The sequence below is a fragment of the Hyperolius riggenbachi genome, chromosome 3 (genome assembly GCF_040937935.1).
Source record: "Hyperolius riggenbachi isolate aHypRig1 chromosome 3, aHypRig1.pri, whole genome shotgun sequence".
NCBI lineage: Eukaryota > Metazoa > Chordata > Amphibia > Anura > Hyperoliidae > Hyperolius > Hyperolius riggenbachi.
In genome coordinates this window covers 23,293,568-23,314,627 of record NC_090648.1, presented here as the reverse complement: position 1 = coordinate 23,314,627, position 21,060 = coordinate 23,293,568, and the positions used below count along the sequence as shown (strand labels likewise).

At 45.7% G+C, this 21,060-nt stretch overlaps 1 protein-coding gene across 5 annotated transcripts in view; it reads left to right on the top strand.

The window, feature by feature from the left end:
- LOC137560887 (NXPE family member 3-like) overlaps positions 1-6,024 on the top strand; it is a 144,629-nt gene extending 138,605 nt beyond the window's left edge. For all 5 annotated transcript variants that reach the window (XM_068272045.1, XM_068272044.1, XM_068272048.1 and 2 more), the window contains 2 exons: positions 218-424; positions 5,306-6,024. In XM_068272045.1, coding sequence (XP_068128146.1) covers positions 218-424; positions 5,306-5,841 — 743 coding nt within the window. In that variant the 3' untranslated portion in view covers positions 5,842-6,024. The remainder of the gene's footprint in view (positions 1-217; positions 425-5,305) is intronic.
- Positions 6,025-21,060: the final 15,036 nt, after the last annotated feature.

Sequence of the window (21,060 nt, the reverse complement as noted above, 5' to 3'; positions counted from 1 at the left end):
GAACCACCAAAAGGTTGCCTGGAACCGTTCGCCGGCGAACCATTTGGGCCATCTCTACTGGTCCATACAGTGAAAACAATCTCTAGATGTGCAGTTGTGAAAGTTATGATGATTTACTGTATTATGCAATGTATCACATAATGCAAATGATGATCATGGCTGATGATGATAACGTTGCAGGTCATTTTTCTTATTTTCCTATTTTCTCATAATTTAGCTAAACATATAAAATGCGTCCCTGGACTAAAGAACCCAGATCCCTCAGGATATTATTACCAAGATGCCTGGCAGTCGCTGACCTGTTCAAACCAACATTTTGATGAGCCAACCAGAGCAGCCAAATGTCTTTCTGGGAAGATAGTCTACATGCTTGGAGACTCCACCCTACGACAGTGGTGGGAATACCTTACAAGTTTTATACCAAGTAAGGCCTAACACCCATACACCCTACAAATGTAATTTATTATTATTACTATTTATCAATGTCTCACCAAAGCCTGCTGATCACCTGACATCTGCTAACTGCTAAATAGTAACCAGCACAACTGTCATCTTCGTGTTTACTATTTACCTGTGTCAGCATACCTCCCAACTTTTTGAGATGAGAAAGAGGGACATTTAAGCCACACCCCTGCCACACCCCTGATCACGCCTGAGTCACACCCCTAGTCACGCATACCATAAATATAGAAAAATATTTTGTTTTATAATCAAACCACACTGGTCCTTTCTATCCTGGTTCATTTTCCTTCATGTAAACATTTTAAAATTAGTAATATATCAATTTAAAGGATGGGAATAAGGGTTAGAGTCAATCAAACACATTTTTTAGTAGAGAAATATATATATTTACATAGAAAGAGGGACAAAGTCCTGAAAGAGGGACACATGCAGAGGAAAGCGGGACAGAGGGACAGAGCTCCCAAAGAGGGACAGTTGGGAGCTATGGTGTCAGTGTTTTACTTCAACTAACATCTGGAAATATGCCTGAAAAAGGGCACTAGATCCCAGAAAGCTTGCATCATTTAACCACTTCACCACTGAGGTTTTACCCCTTGAGCACCAGAGCAATTTTCACCTTTTAGCGCTCCTTCCATTCATTCGTCTATAACTTTATCATTACTTATCACAATGAAATGAACTATATCTTGATTTGTTTGCCACCAATTAGGCTTTCTTTAGGTGGGACATTATGCCAAGAAATATTTTATTCTAAATATGTTTTAATGGAAAAATAGGAAAAATGTGGGGAAAAAAATCATTATTTTTCAGTTCTTCGGCCATTATAGTTTTTAAATAATGCATGCTACTGTAATTAAAACCCATGAAATGTATTTGACCATTTGTCCCGTATATAAAACCATTTAAATTATGTCCCTATCACAATGTTTGGCGCCGAAATTTTATTTGGAAATAAAGGTGCATTTTTTTTAGTTTTGCGTCAATCCCTAATTACAAGCCCATCGTTTATAAAGTAACAGTGTTGTACCCTCCTGACATAAATATTTAAAAAGTTCAGTCCCTAAGGTAACTATTTATGTATTTTTTTTAATTGTACATTTTTTTTTTAAATTACAAAAAAAAATATGGGGAGTGTGGGAGGTAATGAGTTCATTTTTTGTGTATAAGTAATGTATTTGTATGTGAAAAAATGCTTTAGGGTGTAGTTTTACTATTTCGCCACAAGATGGCCACAGTAACATTTTGTTTATGCGACCTGCAGACGCAGAAGGACGCTTGCAGGAAGTACAAAGAGGCTGGAAACTTTTTTTTTCTTCACAATGATTGCTGCTTCTCGTAGAAGCAGCGGATTATTGCGGGGCTTAGATCAACGAACGGGAATGGATTTTCCCGTTCATTGATCTCTGGGCGAGGGGGCGGCAGCATGCATGCGAGCGGGAGTGCGTGCATAAGCGAGCGGGAGCGCGGGCAGCGGCGGGTGCGCGGGAAGTATGGATTTCTCCGTCCCTGGTGGTAAAAGGATGGAAAAAGGGACGGAGAAATCCATACGGGTGGGGGTAAAGTGGTTAAAGGGGGGTGCTATGGCCACAATTAGGCTATTAAGGTAACCTGGTAAAATGTAGCTAATATTAGGAGTGTTGGTTACTTATTTATTTATTTATTTTTTAAAGGAGCTCTTTGGCAAAAAAATGTAAAAATTAAAAATATGTGCACACATATACAACTAAGAAGTACATTTTTTCCAAAGCAAAATGAGCCATATTTTTTTTTCTCCTATGTTGCTGTCGCTTACAGTAGGTATTAGAAATCTGACAGAACCGAAAGTTTTTGGACTAGCCCATCTCCTCATGGGGGATTCTCAGGGTTTTTTTATTTTCAAAAGCACTTAGCGAATGTCAGTTGCTCTGTCCAACTGCCAAAAAAACTGTGTAACGAGCAGGGAAGCTCCCTTGCTGAGAATCTCCTATAAAGAGATGTACTAGTCCAAAATCTTTCAGTTCTGTCAGATTTCTACGACCTACTGTAAATGACCACAACATAGGAGAAAAGTAATTAATGGCTCATTTTACTCTGAAAAAAAATGTACTTTATGTTTCGCACATATTTTCAATTTTACAATTTACAATTTTTTTTTTGCCATAGTGCCCCTTTAAATTTGGGCTTGAAAGGTTTTTTTGACAGCATATGCAAAGATACAGCCTGTCGTTTTTTTCTAGCTATACGCAATGTACTCCCCCCCCCCCCCCCCCCCCACCCCAGTGCTGTTACAACTGATTTATGCTCTGCTTACTCTGTGCTCAAGCTGTATGGGATATGTAGACTGATCAGCTGAGTGCCTGGGAACAGCATAGCACTGGACACATAAGGAATTAAGTCATTGGTCTTATTTATTTGTTTATCTACGATCTTTCACAGCACTCCTTGACCCCCCTGCATTCTATTTTCTTTAGTTGAGAGATATGAGAGGAGAAATCAGCTATTACAATGCAGCCCGAGTCAGCAGAGGGGGATGACAGGCAGAATCACTACATATGACGTCTAAAACCTCTCAAGCAAACAATTAATACTAAGTATTCAATGCTCCTAATGTTAGGTATAAACTAAACTAACAAGGTTATCCCACTAGACTAATTTTCACTATAGTGCCCCTTTAACTTTATCAGCTAGCCATTAAAAGGTGTTACTTTTACAAGACTTTTGTTTTTTTCTACCTACTGTAATGATTGGGGAATTATTTCCGTGGTCAGCGCACAGGACACGCGCTGACACTGCGGAAATCCTCCACAAGTGTGTAATTTGATAGAACCCAGCTTGGGTGCAATGCACCTGTAGAGGGCAATTCCCACAAACAGATGGAGCTGTGGAGTGCAGACGAGCACAGCCTCTGCATGGCCACAGATGCCAGAGGGGAATTGTACGAGTTGAAGCAATGCAAGGCAATATAGCCCCTAAAGAGAGAGAACACAGAGACAGGATGTATGTGTGTACACCAATCTAGTCGCCACCCAGCGACGGTGAACACACAATAACAGAACCGAAGTGGGAACGCAATCGCAAGAGTGGCGATTGCCAAAAGTGACACAAGACCGAATCAGACAGAGCACAAATGCAGCAAGAAAGACATAGCACATAACAACGATCAGAACAACAAGGAAAATAACAAACGCTAGCTAAACGCGAACACCGCACTCATTCGCAACAGCAAACGCGTTTAAGACACGATCACCGTGCGTTAGGCGCCCAGTGATAAGCGTGCCACCCTAACTAACCAAAGTAACAGAAACACGAAATAGACAAGACAGACAGAAGGAGCAGCCAGGAGCAACCGCAGCTCTGGCCTACACTCCCAGACAGAGACTACCGCTAAAGCGGATGCGATCCAGACAGACAGACAGATGGGGCTACCAGTAGCAACCGCTGCTCTGGCTAGCACCACTAAGGCAGAATACAGAAGGAACCACCACTGCTACAGCTAGAGTGGATGCGATCCAGACAAATGGAGCAGCCAGTAGCAACCGCAGCTCTGGCCTACACTCCCAGACAGACAGAACAATTTCCTGTCAACTGCCGCTGGTGACGAGACAATTGCAACAGAGAGAAAGAACAAGGCAATACAGATAATACAACCTGACTGCACTAGAAGGGATGCCTAGTGCAGTCCCAAGGAATTACTCTAAGATAATCTTAGCAAACGATAGCAAGACTGATACTCCAGGAGAGTTTGCAGGAACAAACCATCATGACCAGCAAAGGATTCTGGGAGAAAATGGTATTTATACTGCAAGCCATCAAAGAAAGCAGCTAGGCAATTTGCATGACAAGTGTATGCATATTTCTCACTAGCAGAGCAACTCTGAAACTTGCAAAGCGAAGACAGGTCTCTTTTCCAGAGACCTGCAGCACTCAGACCTAAAGAATGGACAAACAGCTCACTGCCCATGCAGACAGCTGAGCCGATCATTACACCTACATAATCAATATATCACCAACATCATCTGTAGCACTGTACATAGTAAATAACAGACAATAATGGGGAACATAGGTACATGAGCAGTTCAAGAAACTTCCCAATCAGGAAATACAGCAACGCAGGTACGTTCATGCATGAATAAGCAACAAGTCCTTGTTGAATCTGCTTAGTGGGACATTGTGGGCCCCAAGATAATAGGGGAAGCCTCTGGACTATCCAGGGCTTCCCTCTACTAAGAGGAGTTTCTAATTGAATTTTCCCCTGCTTCAGGAATGCTAAAAGATGTTGGCATTTTAAATAATATTATTATTTTCAGCACATTTAAATGTGAGTACATTAACTCTTTAAAGGGACCCTAAACAATAAAGTAAATGAAAAGATTTAACTCACCTGGGGCTTCCTCCAGCCCACTGTAGGCTGCAAACTCCCCCGGAATCGTCCTGGCTGCTCTCTGTGTCCCTCCAGGGGCTCCCGTTACTGGCGACACCCAAGTAAGGTGTTGGACCGACTCTTTATGGATCCTGACGCTCGTCATCATCACAGCGGCTGGCGTGACAGGTCTGCACATGCACGGTTTTCTAACTCTAAACCGTGCATGGGCAGACCTATCATGCCAGCTGCCGTGATGACGCGTAGCAGCCAGTGTGAAGATGACGGGTGTCAGGATCCAGGAAATGTTGGTCCAACACCCGTCCCGGGTGTCGCCGGTAATGGGAGCTGCCAGAGGGACACAGACAGCCGCCAGGATGACGCCGGGGGACCTTGCGGCCTATGGTGGGCTGAACGAAGCTCCAGGTAAGTGAAATCCTTTAATCTATGTTACTGCTCAGAGTCCCTTTAACTTATTATCTCATTCTGTGTCTGAACTTTTAGCTCTTAAGGAGATCCATCTTCACGTGGCACATCACAAAACAGGTCCTCTGCTGGCTACAGATGCAGAAAATGATTATTTGGTCCAGTGGCGAACCCATCAGAAGCCTCTACGTATGGAGCGTTCTCGAGCACAGGATCTACGTTATATTGCTTCAGAACTGGATGGAATGGGAGCCCGTGAAGGTCTCGTCATTGTGTTGACATGCGGGAACCACTTCCTGACTTACCCTGTAGGACTATTTGTACGAAGGCTATATCACATTCGGGAAGCGGTATCTCGGCTTTTAGAACGCAGCCCCGAAACAAAGATCCTCATCAAGTCCGCCAACACTGGCTATCGGTTTGACCATGGAAGTGATTGGTTATCATTGCAACTGGACACTATAATGAGGGCCATGTTCTCTAAGCTGCCAGTGACCATTCTTGATGTGTGGCAGATGACCTCCTGTCATCGGGAACCGGAAGACCTCCATCCTCCAACGATAATTGTTAAAAATGAGGTGGACTTAATGCTGTCATTTATATGTCCTCAGTAAAGCTATGTGTCAGCTAGAATTGTACATTTATAAGTTATTAAAAGCAAGGGGAATGCAAGAGCCATCGTTGCTTGAAGACCCGGGCAAGAGAGGGGTAGAGGCAATTTGGCCCTAACCTTTTTTACTTACACATTTTTGGAGTTTAGAAGAGTGATCCAAGCTAAAACAAAATAGATCCACTTACCTGGGGCTTCCTCCAGCCCATGGCAGCCGTCCTGTGCCCTCGTCGCAGCTCCGGTGGCTCCCAGTCTTCTCTGCTGGCGGGTCGGCTTCTTTTGCACTCCACCGTGCTGGTTAAGTGGTCTCTCCCACGTCATCGGGACTGTACTGCGCAGGCGCAGAAGACCGGGAGCCACTGGAGCTGCGGTGAGGGCATAGGATGGCTGCCACGGGCTGGAGGAGGCAGTGCATAACTATTTTTCTCTGTGTAGGCACAGCCATGGGGGAGGAAAAGATGGTGTCACACACACACAAAAAAAAAAATACACCAAATTTCTTTCTTTGAAAAAAAAAAAAAAAAAAAAAAAAAAAAAAGAGTTCACCAGTGGAGATGGCCTGAATTGTTCTGCCGGCAAATAGTGTTCAGCAACAAATATGCTTTTTTTCGCATTTGCATTTTGCACATTGACTTTAATGGCAGGCGCATGGCTGCCGACTTTAGCAGCTAAAACAAAGCCCTCTTACGTCCTAGAAACACCAAATTTGCAGGGTATGTGGAGGGGGACAGTGGGTACAAGAATTTTTTTTTTCAGAAAGAGCTTGTTTTTGAGAAAATCAATTTTTAAGCCAAGCCTCCCCCCGGAGCCCGTGTCCAATCTATGGACCAGGGGCTCTTCCCCACCTCCAGTGCCCCATGAGGAGGTAGGGGTGACGACTACCTGGCGGGATTCATGGTGGCATCTGGGAGTCCCCTTTAAGAAGGGGATCTCCAGATGCCCGCCCCCCTCCCAGTAGAAATTAGTATTGGGGGGAAAAGTACCCCTTTCCCATTTCCACACAGGGATAAAAGAAATAAAAACACAACAACTAAAAAAGTCCTTTAATATTCTTAATTAACCAGAAAAACTTACCTGTACCTTTTAAAAAAAAGTTCCCATGCCAATATTTTCGGAAAAGGAGCACACCAATATCCTCTATCTTGCAATTTACATTTAGTTGATTGAAGATCTCCGCGCACCCGACGCCACACACCGAAACTCCCCGCTGCAAAGCTTTAGCTATACTATGTATAGCAGAGCTCAAAGCATCTTTGAATTTGGCTCCAAAGCTCCCCATTGGTCTAATAACAAACGCATGGGGAGCTTGGAGACAAATACAAAGATACTTTGAGCTTTGATAGGTGCTATGAGTGCTTCAGAGTGTCAATGTAGGTGAGGGCTAAATGTGCGGTGTGCAGTGTAGGTACTACCATAGGGCTGCAGGTGCTCATAGCACCGGGTGTAACCATGGCTAGGGGTGCCGTTGTGGTGCACAGCCACTGTGCTCTTCCACCTACGACCTTTTCTCATAATTTGGGCAACATTAGGGAAAATAGCAGCAGGCAGTGCAGGGGACTGTACTACTTCCTGCACAAGATGTAGTACCCCTCCCCCTTCCTTTCCCATGGGCAATGTGTCTCCTAGCTCTCTACACATAGCCTACAGTGAGTGAATGTGCAGAGCAGCAGGGTGAGTGGAGAGAATTATTGCTGTGCAGCAGCTGGGACATTAGCAGGGAAGGTGGCAGGATGTGTTTGGTGCTTCAAAAGCTGCCTGTCATTATTAGCCATGTGCATTGGCTGCTGTAATACCAGAGTGCCCAGGACTATTGATTATCTATCCTGATCATTGTGAGTAATTAATAATGCAGGGCAATCTGCTGTTGCAGAAGTCGGTGATACAGGTGCTGACAGCCGACTTCTGTAGTGAGCAGAGAAGCTCCAGGCAATTAAGATTTGCTTGATTGCAGGTAATCTTATCTCTTTTCCCAGCTCTCCCTCCCACCCTGTTTTCTTCCCCCATGACCCTTTCCTCTTTTCAGATTTTAGTGGCTTCTTTTAACAGCATGTCCCTGCCAAACAGCACTGGTGATGTCTGCAGCCCTGGTGAGAGGTCTTCCTGCCATTTCTCTTTTCCCACCAGGCTCTCTGTCTTTTCCCTCTACCTCTTTATCCCCCCCCCCTCTTCCTATGCATCCCCCTCTTTTGTATGTCTCCCTTTTGTGATTGTCCTCAGAGGAGCTCACAATCTAATTGTATCATAGTCATAGTCTAATGCCCCACCATATTATTATTGTATAGAGTATAGAGCTTCATAACGGTTAGCTCTGTTCACTTCCTCCTTTTTCCCCCAAATCCCCAAATATTTTTTGGGGGGAGTTTTGGTGGTGGTGTGTGTGTGTGTGTGTGGGGTCTGTACATAATCAGCACCAGGTGTCAAATTTCCTAGGTACACAAGTGGCGGTGTGTGGGTAGGACTCCCACAGGGGACTCCCAGATGCCACCATGAACCCCCCACCATGAACCCCCCAGGGTGCTGTCGGCCCCCACCACCTCCTGGGGCACCAGAGTTGGGGAAGAGCCCCTTGTCTATGGATTGGAAAGGGGAGGGGAGGCTTGGCCATCCCTCTCCCCCAGACCCCCCCCCCCCCCCATAACATGGCTGGTATTTGTCAGGGTGCAAAGCCCCATTCGGCCGGGGCTCCGCATTCTGGCTATCCCTGTCTGCATTGTGTACAAGGGGTTAAAGAGGCTTGGGAGGGCGGATCCCATATCATTTCAAAAATAGGCAAAATTGCTAGGAATCCTTATACAGACATATTGTGGCTGTATAGCGATCCTTGGTCAAACCTTGTGACTTCCACAGGGTTTCCAGGGGGTCCGGACACCTGGAAACCCCATCATGAAATTAATTGCTCTTTCTATTGGTACATGAAAATTTACAGTACCGTTAGGTTGTTACATTATCTGTCATTTACAGCATTAAATGTATTCTTTTTTCCCATTGTAACTTTAAAGTTGATTTTCTCAAAAACTATTAGGTCTTTTTGATTTTTTTCCTCTTGTACCCACTGTCCCTCTCCACATACCCTGCAAACTTTTCTAGCATGTAAGGGGACTTTGCTATAAACCACTAAAGTCAGAGGTCATTCACCTGCCATTTAAGTCTATGCAGCCCATTTTGAATAGCAGCAACATTTGCAGAAATTCAAGTTTGCTATTCGTGAACCAAAAATTTGATATTCGGGTCATTTAAATTCACTATGTCATCAGTTGTCTGATGACCTGGTGGGAGTTGAGCAAATGTTAGAAACTGTATCTGAGACAGACAAAACACGAAACCTAGAATTGTAATAAGTTGATGTATTCATGAAGTGAAAATAAACTGATGAGAATAGAAATTATTTATACTGAGCTAAGTTTAAGTAACTGGAATTTCATAGATTTTTTTTTGGTTTAAAAGTTAAAAAAAAAAAAAGTTTAAAGTCTGGTCCGGACGGCATACATCCTCGGGTCCTAAGAGAATTAAGTTCAGTTATCGATAAACCCCTTTATCTTATCTTTTGTGACTCTCTTTCAACTGGCAGAGTTCCAGTAGATTGGAATACAGCCCACAATTTCCCATTATTCCCATTAAGAAGGGCAAAAATCAGATCCAGGAAATGATAGACATGTACGCTTAACATTGGGTGTATGCAAACTATTTGAGGGATACTATACATGACTTCACAGTAGAAAATAATCTTATTTATCAGCATCAGCATGTGTTTAGTAAAGGTCCTGTTTGACTAGTCAATAGATCATATTCAAAATGGGTGACTGTTAGCAGTGGGGTCCCACAGGGATCAGCACTGGGTCCAGTGCTCTTCAATTTATTTATTAAAGTGATCTAAAACACTGACATAATATTCAATAAAAACATAGTTTCCTACTTTTTATATGCCATATGGTTATCATATTTGCATTTGTGCATAAGTATTATTATTATTCATTTAGAAATTATAGGTTCCCAAAAGTACAGTTTTTTTGCTTTGTGAGCTGACTTTGCATTTTATCAATAACTGCTTTTATTCATTATGTACTGAAGGCAGACATGCTTTGACTCTCTCTCTGTGTGGAGCTGCTTCTCCACAGTCAGAGAATGTGTCACATTCCTCACTTGATACATTTAAGTAAACACAAGATAACCTTATCTACAACTTCGGATGCGTCCACATTTCTCTGCACTAAACTTTCCGGCCCTGTGTGTAACCCTTCGAATGCTGGTCTAGTAAAAAAAAAAAATGCTGGTTGCATATAATATGCTGTAAATAATGTTTTAGAGCAAAGATTAAATGCTGGGTTATATTACATGTTTAATGATCTAGTAGATGCAGTAGAAGGCAATGTTGCTATTTTTACAGATGATACAAAATTGTGCAGAAACATAAACTCTCAGGAAGATAGGGACATATTGCAACAGGATCTGGATAGGATGGCTATATGGGCGCATACATGGCAGATGAAATTCAATGTTGAAAAATGTAAAGTAATGCATTTTGGTCGTACCAATGGTCTAGCACCATACAAAATAAACAGGATACAGATGGGGACATCAAACTGGGAGAAGGACTTAGGAGTACTCATCGACAACAAGTTAAATAATCGTACTCAATGCCAAGCCGCTGCAGCTAAAGCTAAGAAAATTTTGGGATGCATTAAAATGGAAAAAAACCTCGAGATGCTAGCATAATATTGCCCCTGTTTAACTCTCTAGTAAGGCCACATCTGGAATATGGAATTCAGTTCTGGGCACCACATTACAGGAAAGATATTGCAGTTTTAGAGCAGGTGCAGAGACGGGCAACAAAATTGATATGAGGGATGGAAGGTCTCACTTACCAAGAAAGGTTAGATAAACTGGGTTTATTTAGTCTAGAGAAAAGACGCCTTAGAGGGGATCTAATTAACATGTATAAATACATTAGAGGGCAATATAAAAGCTCGGCGGATAAACTTTTTGTCACTAGGCCTTCTCAAAGCACCAGAGGACATGATCTGCGCATGGAGGAAAAGCTTTTTAGCCATTTATTTTTTTACAGTAAGAGTGATTAAGATGTGGAATGCATTGTCACAGGAAGTAGTTATGGCAAAGTCTATATCTGCATTTAAAGGAGGCTTAGATGCTTTCCTTGCAATGAAAGACATGCATGGCTATAATTACTAGGTAATGCCCACTGGTGTTGATTCAGGGATTTTATCTGATTGCCATCTGGAGTCAGGAAGGATTTTTTTCCCTTTTGGGGCTAATTGGATTATCCCTTGTAAGGGTTTTTCGCCTTCCTCTGGATCAACAGGGATATGTGAGGGAGCAGGCTGGTGTTGTACTTTTTCTGGTTGAACTCAATGAATGTATGTCTTTTTTTCAACTCAAATAACTATGTAACTATGTAAAGTCTTAACCACTTAAAGGAACACTATCGAATAACATGTTTTTTTACCTGGGATTGAGAGAGTTCCTGAAGAGCTGGTAAATAAAGATGTCTACATTTGACTTGCTTATCTTTTGTTCACTATATCAAATTCCTTTCACTCTGTACTGAGGAAAAGTCTGCTGAAATCTGATGCAGAGTGAGCCATGAGGAGAGGGGGAATTCCCTCACTGTGCATCTGTTAACCCTGTGTGTGAGAGAAAGCTGAGCTGTGTTTTTTTCAAGACAAAAATACTCTGTAGTCTGATATGCAAAACAAAACAAACAAACAAACAAAAAAACACTAGCCGTGTATTGAAGCAGACACCCATTTTGAGAATGATTTGTTCCAATAAAGCTAAATCCAACACACAATGAATTAAAGTTTTTGCCTCTGATATTTAACATGAATAGTAGCAAAATGTTTACACAGCTACTTAGCATCTGTGGTGTGCAAGCGTAGCATGCTCGTAGCCATGAGAGCGAGATGGGGGAGCGTGCCTGGCCGGGCAGCGCATGCGTGATGAAGTGCAACTCAACCAGACTTTTGGGTAGTATTGCAGGGGACAGGAGCCACATGGGGAGAGGCAAGGGACTGAGCAGCCTCAAGCAGTGGTGCTCAGCAGAGCTCGAATATTCGAGTAGCTCGAATATTCGAGCTCTTTTTCAGCTATTCGAGCTTGAATACCGAGCTCGAATAGCTGCAGCTATTCGAATGGGCTATTCGAGTTAATTCGAATAGCCCATTCACTATTCGCGCTATTCAAGCAAACAGCGCTATTCGAGCTTGAATACCAAGCTCGAATAGCGTCATAGCCCAGATTGATGTCCTTAAAGCCAATCAGAGGGCTCCCAGGCCCTCTGACGGCAGCCAATCACACAAGGGGACCCTGGCCAGCCCCTACCCTATAAATAGCGGCCGCCATTTTAGGTTTTTCCGTCCTTGCCTGACTTTGTACAGAGAGAGATCTGCTCCTTTGTGCTTTGGCTTAGCAAGAGCTTTATTGTGGTCAATCACATAGCGTTTTTGCTCACATACACCTCCTATATACACCTATATTGTTGTTAGTTAGATAGACATTGTATTTTAGTTAGTAGCTTGTGTGTTACATAGAGACAGTCAGCTGCTGCAGGCAAGCTTACACAGCTTTCGGCCTCAGGGCCTTGCCTGTGTGGGCACAGCTGTCCTCCTGTCCTCTGTTAGTTTATTTCTCATCTATACCAGTAGTTTTTCTGCTGTCCTTTAGTACTGAGTGATTGTATTTTGTAGTATACTGTAACTGTACTAGGACACTCACTGTCACTGTTTGTTCGTTCATAGCTCCTGCGTGTGTGCGTGCACTGTCTGTACAGTACACACACTCTATTTCCTTCTGATTACTACTGATTATTGTAATTTCTAGTTGTACTTACTGTTACTACTTACTGTACTAGGGACACTCAGTCACTGTTCATAGGCTAGCTCCTGCGTGTGTGCGTGCGTGCACTGTCTGTACAGTACACACACTCTATTTCCTTCTGATTACTACTGATTATTGTAATTTCTAGTTGTACTTACTGTTACTACTTACTGTACTAGGGACACTCAGTCACTGTTCATAGGCTAGCTCCTGCGTGTGTGTGTGCGTGCACTGTCTGTAGTGTACTACACACACTCTATTTCCTTCTACTGAATCTGATTACTACTGATTATTGTATTTTGTAGTTAGTGTACTAGGGGACACACTCACTGTTCACTGTTCACACTTACTGATTACTGAATTATTGTATTTTGTATTAGTACTGTACTAGTAATCACTAAGCGATCTAATCACTTAGTGATGAGTGTCACCTCACCCACCAACCCACTCCATTAAAGTACCCCACTTTTTCACCCGCCCTTTTAAAAAACGTTTTTGTTTACGCCCAAAACATCAAAGATGTCTGGAAGTGGCAGCCAGCGCGGTTTGGGCGAGGGGAAGGGCAGCAAGGGAATCAGGAGGAGAGGGAGCAGCATTGTGGCAAGCCGCGGCCGCGCCACCATGCACAGTTCCGCAGCAGCAGCAGCTGCGTCAGTGGCTAACATTCCGCCTCTAGCCATTCCGCCATTCCGCCGCCGCCCAGCAGGAGCATCTGCAACTCACGCTGCAGAGACACAGCAGCAGCAGCAGCGTGTAGTACCTGCTCCTATTTTCCTCCAGCCGGGTCGGAAACGTCCCATTGAGGAAAAGGATGCAGCCACTGTGGTGCAACTGATGACGGAGGATGAGCAGCCCGCCATCAGCTCTGCATCCGAGGCCTCCACCCTCACCACCACCACCACCCCTGTTCGCAGCAGCTGCCCAGCAGGGCCTGGGGAGGAGGCCAGTTCACCGTCAGTTGCCGACCTGTCATTCAGCAGTCTTTTGACCCCAGGCATGATGAGTCAATTGTCTGCTGTTGTTGGCGATTTGGAGGAAGAGATGCTGATGGGCACTTTGGGGGATGAGGGATTGGACAGCAAGACTGTGGCGACAGTCAAGCAGCCCATCAATGCATCAGGAGAGGAGTTTGGGGGGTCATCATCCCAGCAGGACATGTTTCAGGAGGGGGAGGATGATGATGACACGGTGACAGACAAAGACTGGGTGCCACCAGCTCCTGGGGATGTCGTCGTCAGCAGCTCTGAGGAGGAGGAGGAGGATGCGCTTGTGGGCCTTGCAAGGAGGCGCATCATTGCAAGCATTGGCAGCAGTAGGCAGGTCCCACAGCCTGCTGGTGTCTCAGGCTCAGCAGCAGCAGCAGCATCTGCCAGTACCACCACCAGCCGCACCCAAGCCCCCCCCCCAACCACCACAGGGAGACAGGCAGCAGCGGCTTCAGGCCGTAGGGGGTTGTTCTTGTCACTAATCTGGCGATTTTTCACAATGCCCACAGTGTACAGCAAGTACGCCACTTGCAACCACTGTCAGCGGAAGTTGAGCCGAGGTGCAGACCCCTTAAAGTTCAGCACCAGCTCGCTCATCAACCACCTTGCTGCTAAACATTTCCACCAGCATGAGGAGTTCCAGAGGCTGAAGGCATCTGGTGCTGGCAGTGGCACCACACCCATCACTGCACAGCCTTCAGCAGCAGCAACAGCAGCCACCCGCCCTCCTGCTCATCCAACAGCACCAGCAGGAGTGCGGAAACGCACTGCTCCTCCCCCCTCTGCAACTCCTGCCGCCGACACTGAGGCCTGTTCAGGCAGCCAGTCCTCAGTGGCCTCTTCTGCTGTGTCCGCTGATTCCCGTGCTAGCAAAAGGCCACGCCAGAGCCTTTTGAGCGAGTCCTTCCAGGGGGTGGTTAGGGCTCTGCCTCCCAGCAGGCGTCGCATGCGGCAGCTGCACGGCTTGCTGGCACGGGCCATGTGCTCCCAACTCCTGCCATACACGCTCGTGCAGGAGGGGAGCGACATGCGTGCGCTGCTTGCTTGTGCAGCCCCAGACTGGTAGCTCCCCAGCAGACACTTCTTTGCCCACAAGGCCATTCCTGCACTGCACCGCTTTGTGATGGCCAATGTGGAGCGAGGGCTGGAGCACGCGGTTGGTGAAAGGGTCCACGTCACCATGGACTCCTGGAGCAGCCGCTTCGGGACAGGCCGCTACCTGTCCTTCACTGTCCACTGGGTCAGCTTGGTGGAAGGGGGTGAGGATGGGAGAGCAGCAGCGGGCACAGCAGCAGCAGCAACACAGTGGGTGGTGCCACCCCGCAGGGTCAGGGGAACTGCAGCAGGTTCCTCCGATCCTCTGCCATCCTCCGGCACACCTGGCCAAACCCCCCGCCTCAGCAGCAGCGTGAAGGCCCGCCACTGCCAAGCGCTGCTGCAGTTGGTCAGCCTTGGGAAGACCAAACTGACGGCAACCCATGTGTTGGCCAAACTCCAGGAGCAGGCGAGGATTTGGCTGACCCCCAGAGGCCTCAGAGTCGGAGAGGTGGTGGCCGACAATGGGGCCAATCTGGTTGCCGCAATTGACAGGGGAAACCTGACCCACATCCCCTGTCTTGCCCACGTGCTGAACCTGGTGGTGCAGAAGTTCTTGCGCACCTACCAGGGGATGGGCGAACTGCTGGAAACGGCAAGGAACGTTGTGCGTCACTTCCGGCGCTCGGCTGCAGCCTGTGCGAGCCTGGAAGACGTGCAAAAGGAGCTGGAGCTGCCACGCCATTGGCTGATCCTTGACGTTCCAACTCGCTGGAACTCCACCCTGGCGATGTTGGAGCGTCTGGTTGAACAGAAGCACGCTGTCAACCAGTACCTTGCCCTGGCCACTGTTTCCGCCACTCAGAAAAGGGACAAGACCAGCAACATCCCGTCCATCGTCCCCGATGACGACTGGAGGCACATGCAGCAGGTGTGCTTAGTGCTGGCTCCCTTTCTGCAGGCCACTAACATGGTGAGCATGGACCATGCTATGGTCTGCGAGTGGGTGCCCCTGGTTTGTCTGCTGAACAGGGCCCTCGATGGAACAGGGAGCGGCAGCCTTGGACCAGCAGGAGCGGCAAGCAGCTGCACAGTCCACCTCTGAAGGGGAGGAGGAGGAGGACTTGGTGGAGGTCCCTGACCTTGCTGCTGATGAGGGGGATCAGCACAGCGCAGCTGAGTTGGTGCGGGGGTGGAGAGAGGATGAGGCTGAGGAGGCAGAGGAGGAGGATGAGGACAGCACTGCCGTCGATGTGCCAGCACACGTGGCCCGCCTCTTCCCAATGACAGCGCACATGCTGACGTGCCTGCGCAAGGACCCCAGGGTGATCCAGATGAAGCAGAGGGAGGACATCTGGATCAGCATGATGTTAGACCCACGCCTCAAGGGGAAGTTGAGCCAGTTCCTGCCGCCTGCAGGAGGAGACCCAGCGCAACAAATAAGGAGCTTGCAGCAGGCCCTTGTTGAGCGCTTGGAGGAAGCCTTCCCCCAGCCTTCCACCCCCACTGTCCAGCCAGCACAGAGGCAGCAGCAGGTGCCTGCATCCAGCAGCAAGCGCCCCACAGACCTGCTGTCTCTCAGCAACGAGCTCTACAGGACTGTAGAGGCTCCGGCAGCAGTGACTAGAGAGGAGGTGCATGCAGCAGCATCCTCCTCCGGTCACAGCCAGCGCCTGACCCGCGTGGTGGCTGACTACATGGGGTCCTACAGCGGGCTTGACAGCGATGCCCCTGTTGATCCCATGGAGTATTGGGTCAAGCGCCTGGAGATCTGGAGCGAGCTGGCGCAGTATGCCCTGGAAGTGCTGTCCTGCCCCCCTTCCAGCGTGCTGTCCGAGCGCTGCTTCAGTGCAGCTGGTGGCGTGGTCACCGAGAAACGCTCACGTCTGTCTCACAAGTCTGTGGACAGACTGACGTTTCTCAAGATGAACCAGGCGTGGGTGGAAGGCGAGTTCCTGGCCCCTGTTGTCGGCGAGAGGGGGACATGAACTGGCTGCCGGAAGAACCATTGTTAATGTGCCTTACCACCCTTTACCACCTCCTGGCTCCTGCTCACTAAGCCAGCCTGGTTCACTTTGACTATTACGTCGCCTGCAGCCACACATTTTACATCTACAGTGGGCTGCTGTGTACTGCCCTTCTGCTGTCTGTCTGTCTGTGTTTCCCGCTGCCAGGGTACACAGATTTACCTTTTGCTGCCACTCTGCCACCAGCTATTACGTCAAACAATAGCTATATCTGTGTAATTTGCTGTAAAAAAAAAAAAAGTAAACCATTAAAAAAAAAAAAAAAAGTTTAATTTTTCTGAGGTGCCCGGGTTGAAAACTGTGTTGTCCCAGTTGTGTATTGGACACGATGTGGGCTGCACGGCCGCTGTCTGGGACCTCCTGTTGTGTTTATTTACAGCCCTGGTATCAACGCTAGGTACCAGGGCTATTATGTCACGCTGCCTACCTACCTGCTGCCACACTCACACTACTCCTCCATTCCTCCTGCTGCTGCTGCTGTCTGTCTGTGTTTCCCACTGTCAAGGGTACACAGATTTTACCTTCTGCTGCCACTCTGCCACCAGCTATTACGTCAAACAATAGCTATATCTGTGTAATTTGCTGTAAAAAAAAAAAAAAGGAAACCATTAAAAAAAAAAAAAGGTTTAATTTTTCTGAGGTGCCCAGGTTGAAAACTGTGTTGTCCCAGTTGTGTATTGGACACGATGTGGGCTGCACGACCACTGCCTGGGACCTACTGTTGTGTTTATTTACAGCCCTGATATCAACGCTAGGTACCAGGGCTATTATGTCACGCTGCCTACCTACCTGCTGCCACACTCACACTACTCCTCTATTCCTCCTGCTGCTGCTGCTGTCTGTCTGTGTTTCCCACTGTCAAGGGTACACAGATTTTACCTTCTGCTGCCACTCTGCCACCAGCTATTACGTCAAACAATAGCTATATCTGTGTAATTTGCTGTAAAAAAAAAAAAGTAAACCATAAAAAAAAAAATAAAAAAAGGTTTAATTTTTCTGAGGTGCCCGGGTTGAAAACTGTGTTGTCCCAGTTGTGTATTGGACACGATGTGGGCTGCACGACCACTGTCTGGGACCTCCTGTTGTGTTTATTTACAGCCCTGATATCAACGCTAGGTACCAGGGCTATTATGTCACGCTGCCTACCTACCTGCTGCCACACTCACACTACTCCTCCATTCCTCCTGCTGCTGCTGCTGTCTGTCTGTGTTTCCCACTGCCAAGGGTACACAGATTTTACCTTCTGCTGCCACTCTGCCACCAGCTATTACGTCAAACAATAGCTATATCTGTGTAATTTGCTGTAAAAAAAAAAGTAAACCATTAAAAAAAAAAAAAAAGGTTTAATTTTTCTGAGGTGCCCGGGTTGAAAACTGTGTTGTCCCAGTTGTGTATTGGACACGATGTGGGCTGCACGACCGCTGTCTGGGACCTCCTGTTGTGTTTATTTACAGCCCTGGTATCACCGCTAGGTACCAGGGCTATTATGTCACGCTGCCTACCTACCTGCTGCCACACTCACACTACTCCTCCATTCTTCCTGCTGCTGCTGCTGTCTGTCTGTGTTTCCCACTGGCAGGGTACACAGATTTACCTTCTGCTGCCACTCTGCCACCAGCTATTACGTCCACCAATAGCTACTCTCATTACTCCTCCATTCCCCCTGCTGCTGCTGCTGTCTGTCTGTGTTTCCCACTGCCAGGGTACACAGAATTACCTTCTGCTGCCACTCTGCCACCAGCTATTACGTCAAACAATAGCTACTCTCATTACTCCTCCATTCCTCCTGCTGCTGCTGCTGTCTGTCTGTGTTTCCCACTGCCAGGGTACACAGAATTACCTTCTGCTGCCACTCTGCCACCAGCTATTACGTCAAACAATAGCTATATCTGTGTAATTTGCTGTGAAAACAAAACAAAAAAAACATTTTAAAAAAAAAGGTTTAATTTTTCTGAGGTGCCCGGGTTGAAAACTGCGTTGTCCCAGTTGTGTATTGGACACGATGTGGGCTGCACGACCGCTGTCTGGGACCTCCTGTTGTGTTTATTTACAGCCCTGGTATCACCACTAGGTACCAGGGCTATTATGTCACGCTGCCTACCTACCTGCTGCCACACTCACACTACTCCTCCATTCCTCCTGCTGCTGCTGCTGTCTGTCTGTGTTTCCCACTGCCAGGGTACACAGATTTACCTTCTGCTGCCACTCTGCCACCAGCTATTACGTCCAAAAATAGCTACTCTCATTGCTCCTCCATTCCTCCTGCTGCTGCTGCTGTCTGTCTGTGTTTCCCACTGCCAGGGTACACAGAATTACCTTCTGCTGCCACTCTGCCACCAGCTATTACATCAAACAATAGCTATATCTGTGTAATTTGCTGTGAAAACAAAACAAAAAAGCCATTAAAAAAAAAAAGGTTTAATTTTTCTGAGGTGCCCGGGTTGAAAACTGTGTTGTCCCAGTTGTGTATTGGACATGATGTGGGCTTCACGACCGCTGTCTGGAACCTCATGCTGTGTATTTACGGCCTGGTACCACCGCTAGGTACCACACAGCCTATTATGTCTCGCTGCCTGCCTCATTGACTGCCTGCTGCCACACAATCATCCTCCTCCTCCTGCTGCTGCTGCTGAATTTACCTCCTGCTGTCTGTGTGTTTCCACAGCCAGGGAGCACATACAATGGCGCTTCCAACATGCGTGCGCCACCAGCTATTTATTACGCTCAAAAATAGCTGCATTTCTTTAAAAAAAATATATAAAAGAGAAATAAGTGAAGAAGAAGAAGACGATATAGAAGAAGAAGAAGATATAGAAAAAGAAGAAGAAGAAGGAGAAGAAGAAGAAGATATAGAAAAAGAAGAAGACGAAATAGAAAAATAATAATAAGAAGAGGATATAGAAAAAGAAGATATAGAAAAAGAAGATATAGAAGAAGAAGATGAAGAAAAAGAAGATGAAGAAGATGAAGAAGAAGAAGAAGAAGAAGAAGAAGAAGAAGAAGAAGAAGAAGAAGAAGAAGAAGAAGATGAAGAAGAAGAAGAAGAAGATATAGAAGAAGAAGAAGAAGAAGACGAAGATGAAGAAGAAGAAGAAGAAGAAGAAGAAGATATAGAAGAAGAAGAAGAAGAAGAAGAAGAAGAAGAAGAAGAAGAAGATGAAGAAGAAGAAGAAGAAGAAGAAGAAGAAGAAGAAGAAGAAGAAGAAGAAGAAGAAGAAGAAGAAGAAGAAGAAGAAGAAGAAGATATAGAAAAAGAAGAAGACGAAATAGAAAAATAATAATAAGAAGAGGATATAGAAAAAGAAGATATAGAAGAAGAAGATGAAGAAAAAGAAGATGAAAAAGATGAAGAAAAAGAAGATGAAAAAGATGAAGAAGATGAAGATGAAGAAGATGAAGAAGAAGAAGATGATGAAGAAGAAGATGATGAAGAAGATGAAGAAGATGAAGATGAAGAAGAAGAAGAAGAAGAAGAAGAAGAAGAAGAAGAAGAAGAAGAAGACAATATAGAAGAAGAAGAAGAAGAAGAAGAAGAAGAAGAAGAAGAAGACGTTATAGAAGAAGAAGAAGAAGAAGATATAGAAGAAGAAGAAGAAGAAGATATAGAAGAAGAAGAAGATGAAGAAGAAGAAGTAGAAGAAGATATAGAAGAAGAAGAAGAAGATATAGAAGATAAAGAAGAAGAAGAAGTATATACACTACTGAACAGAATTTTGGACACAACTTCTCTTCTCTTTCCACCTTTTTTTTTTTTTTAAAGGAACATCCCCACATAATCACTTGCTGTTGTTACTGGGAAAAAAAGATGTTTCTTGCATCATTCACCCTCAAAACAAGTGTTGGAAGCTATTTAAGGCCAATTCGAATAGTCAGCTCGAATAATGAGCTCGAATACCGACTCGAATAGTGAGCTCGAAGTCCGAGGTCGAATCGAATAGTAAAAAATATCCGACTCGAATATTCGACCGAATTCGAATAATTTACTATTCGAATTCTACCAAACTCGAATAATAAAAAGGGGTATCCGAGCATCACTGGCCTCAAGGAGGCTTATAGAGGAACTGTCGTGAAAATCTTAAAATTTAAAAACACATCCAAATAAGAAGTACATTTCTCCCAGAGTAAAATGAGCCATACATTACTTTTCTCCTATGTTGCGGTCACTTACAGTAGGTAGTAGAGATCTGACATTACCGACAGGTTTTGGGTTAGTCCATCTCTTCATGGGGAATTCTCAGCATGGCCTTTATTCTTTATAAAGACATTCCCTAAAAATAATTAATATAAAGATGCTGGCCAGCTTCCCTTCTCGCTGCACACTATTTTGGCAGTTGGACAGAGCAA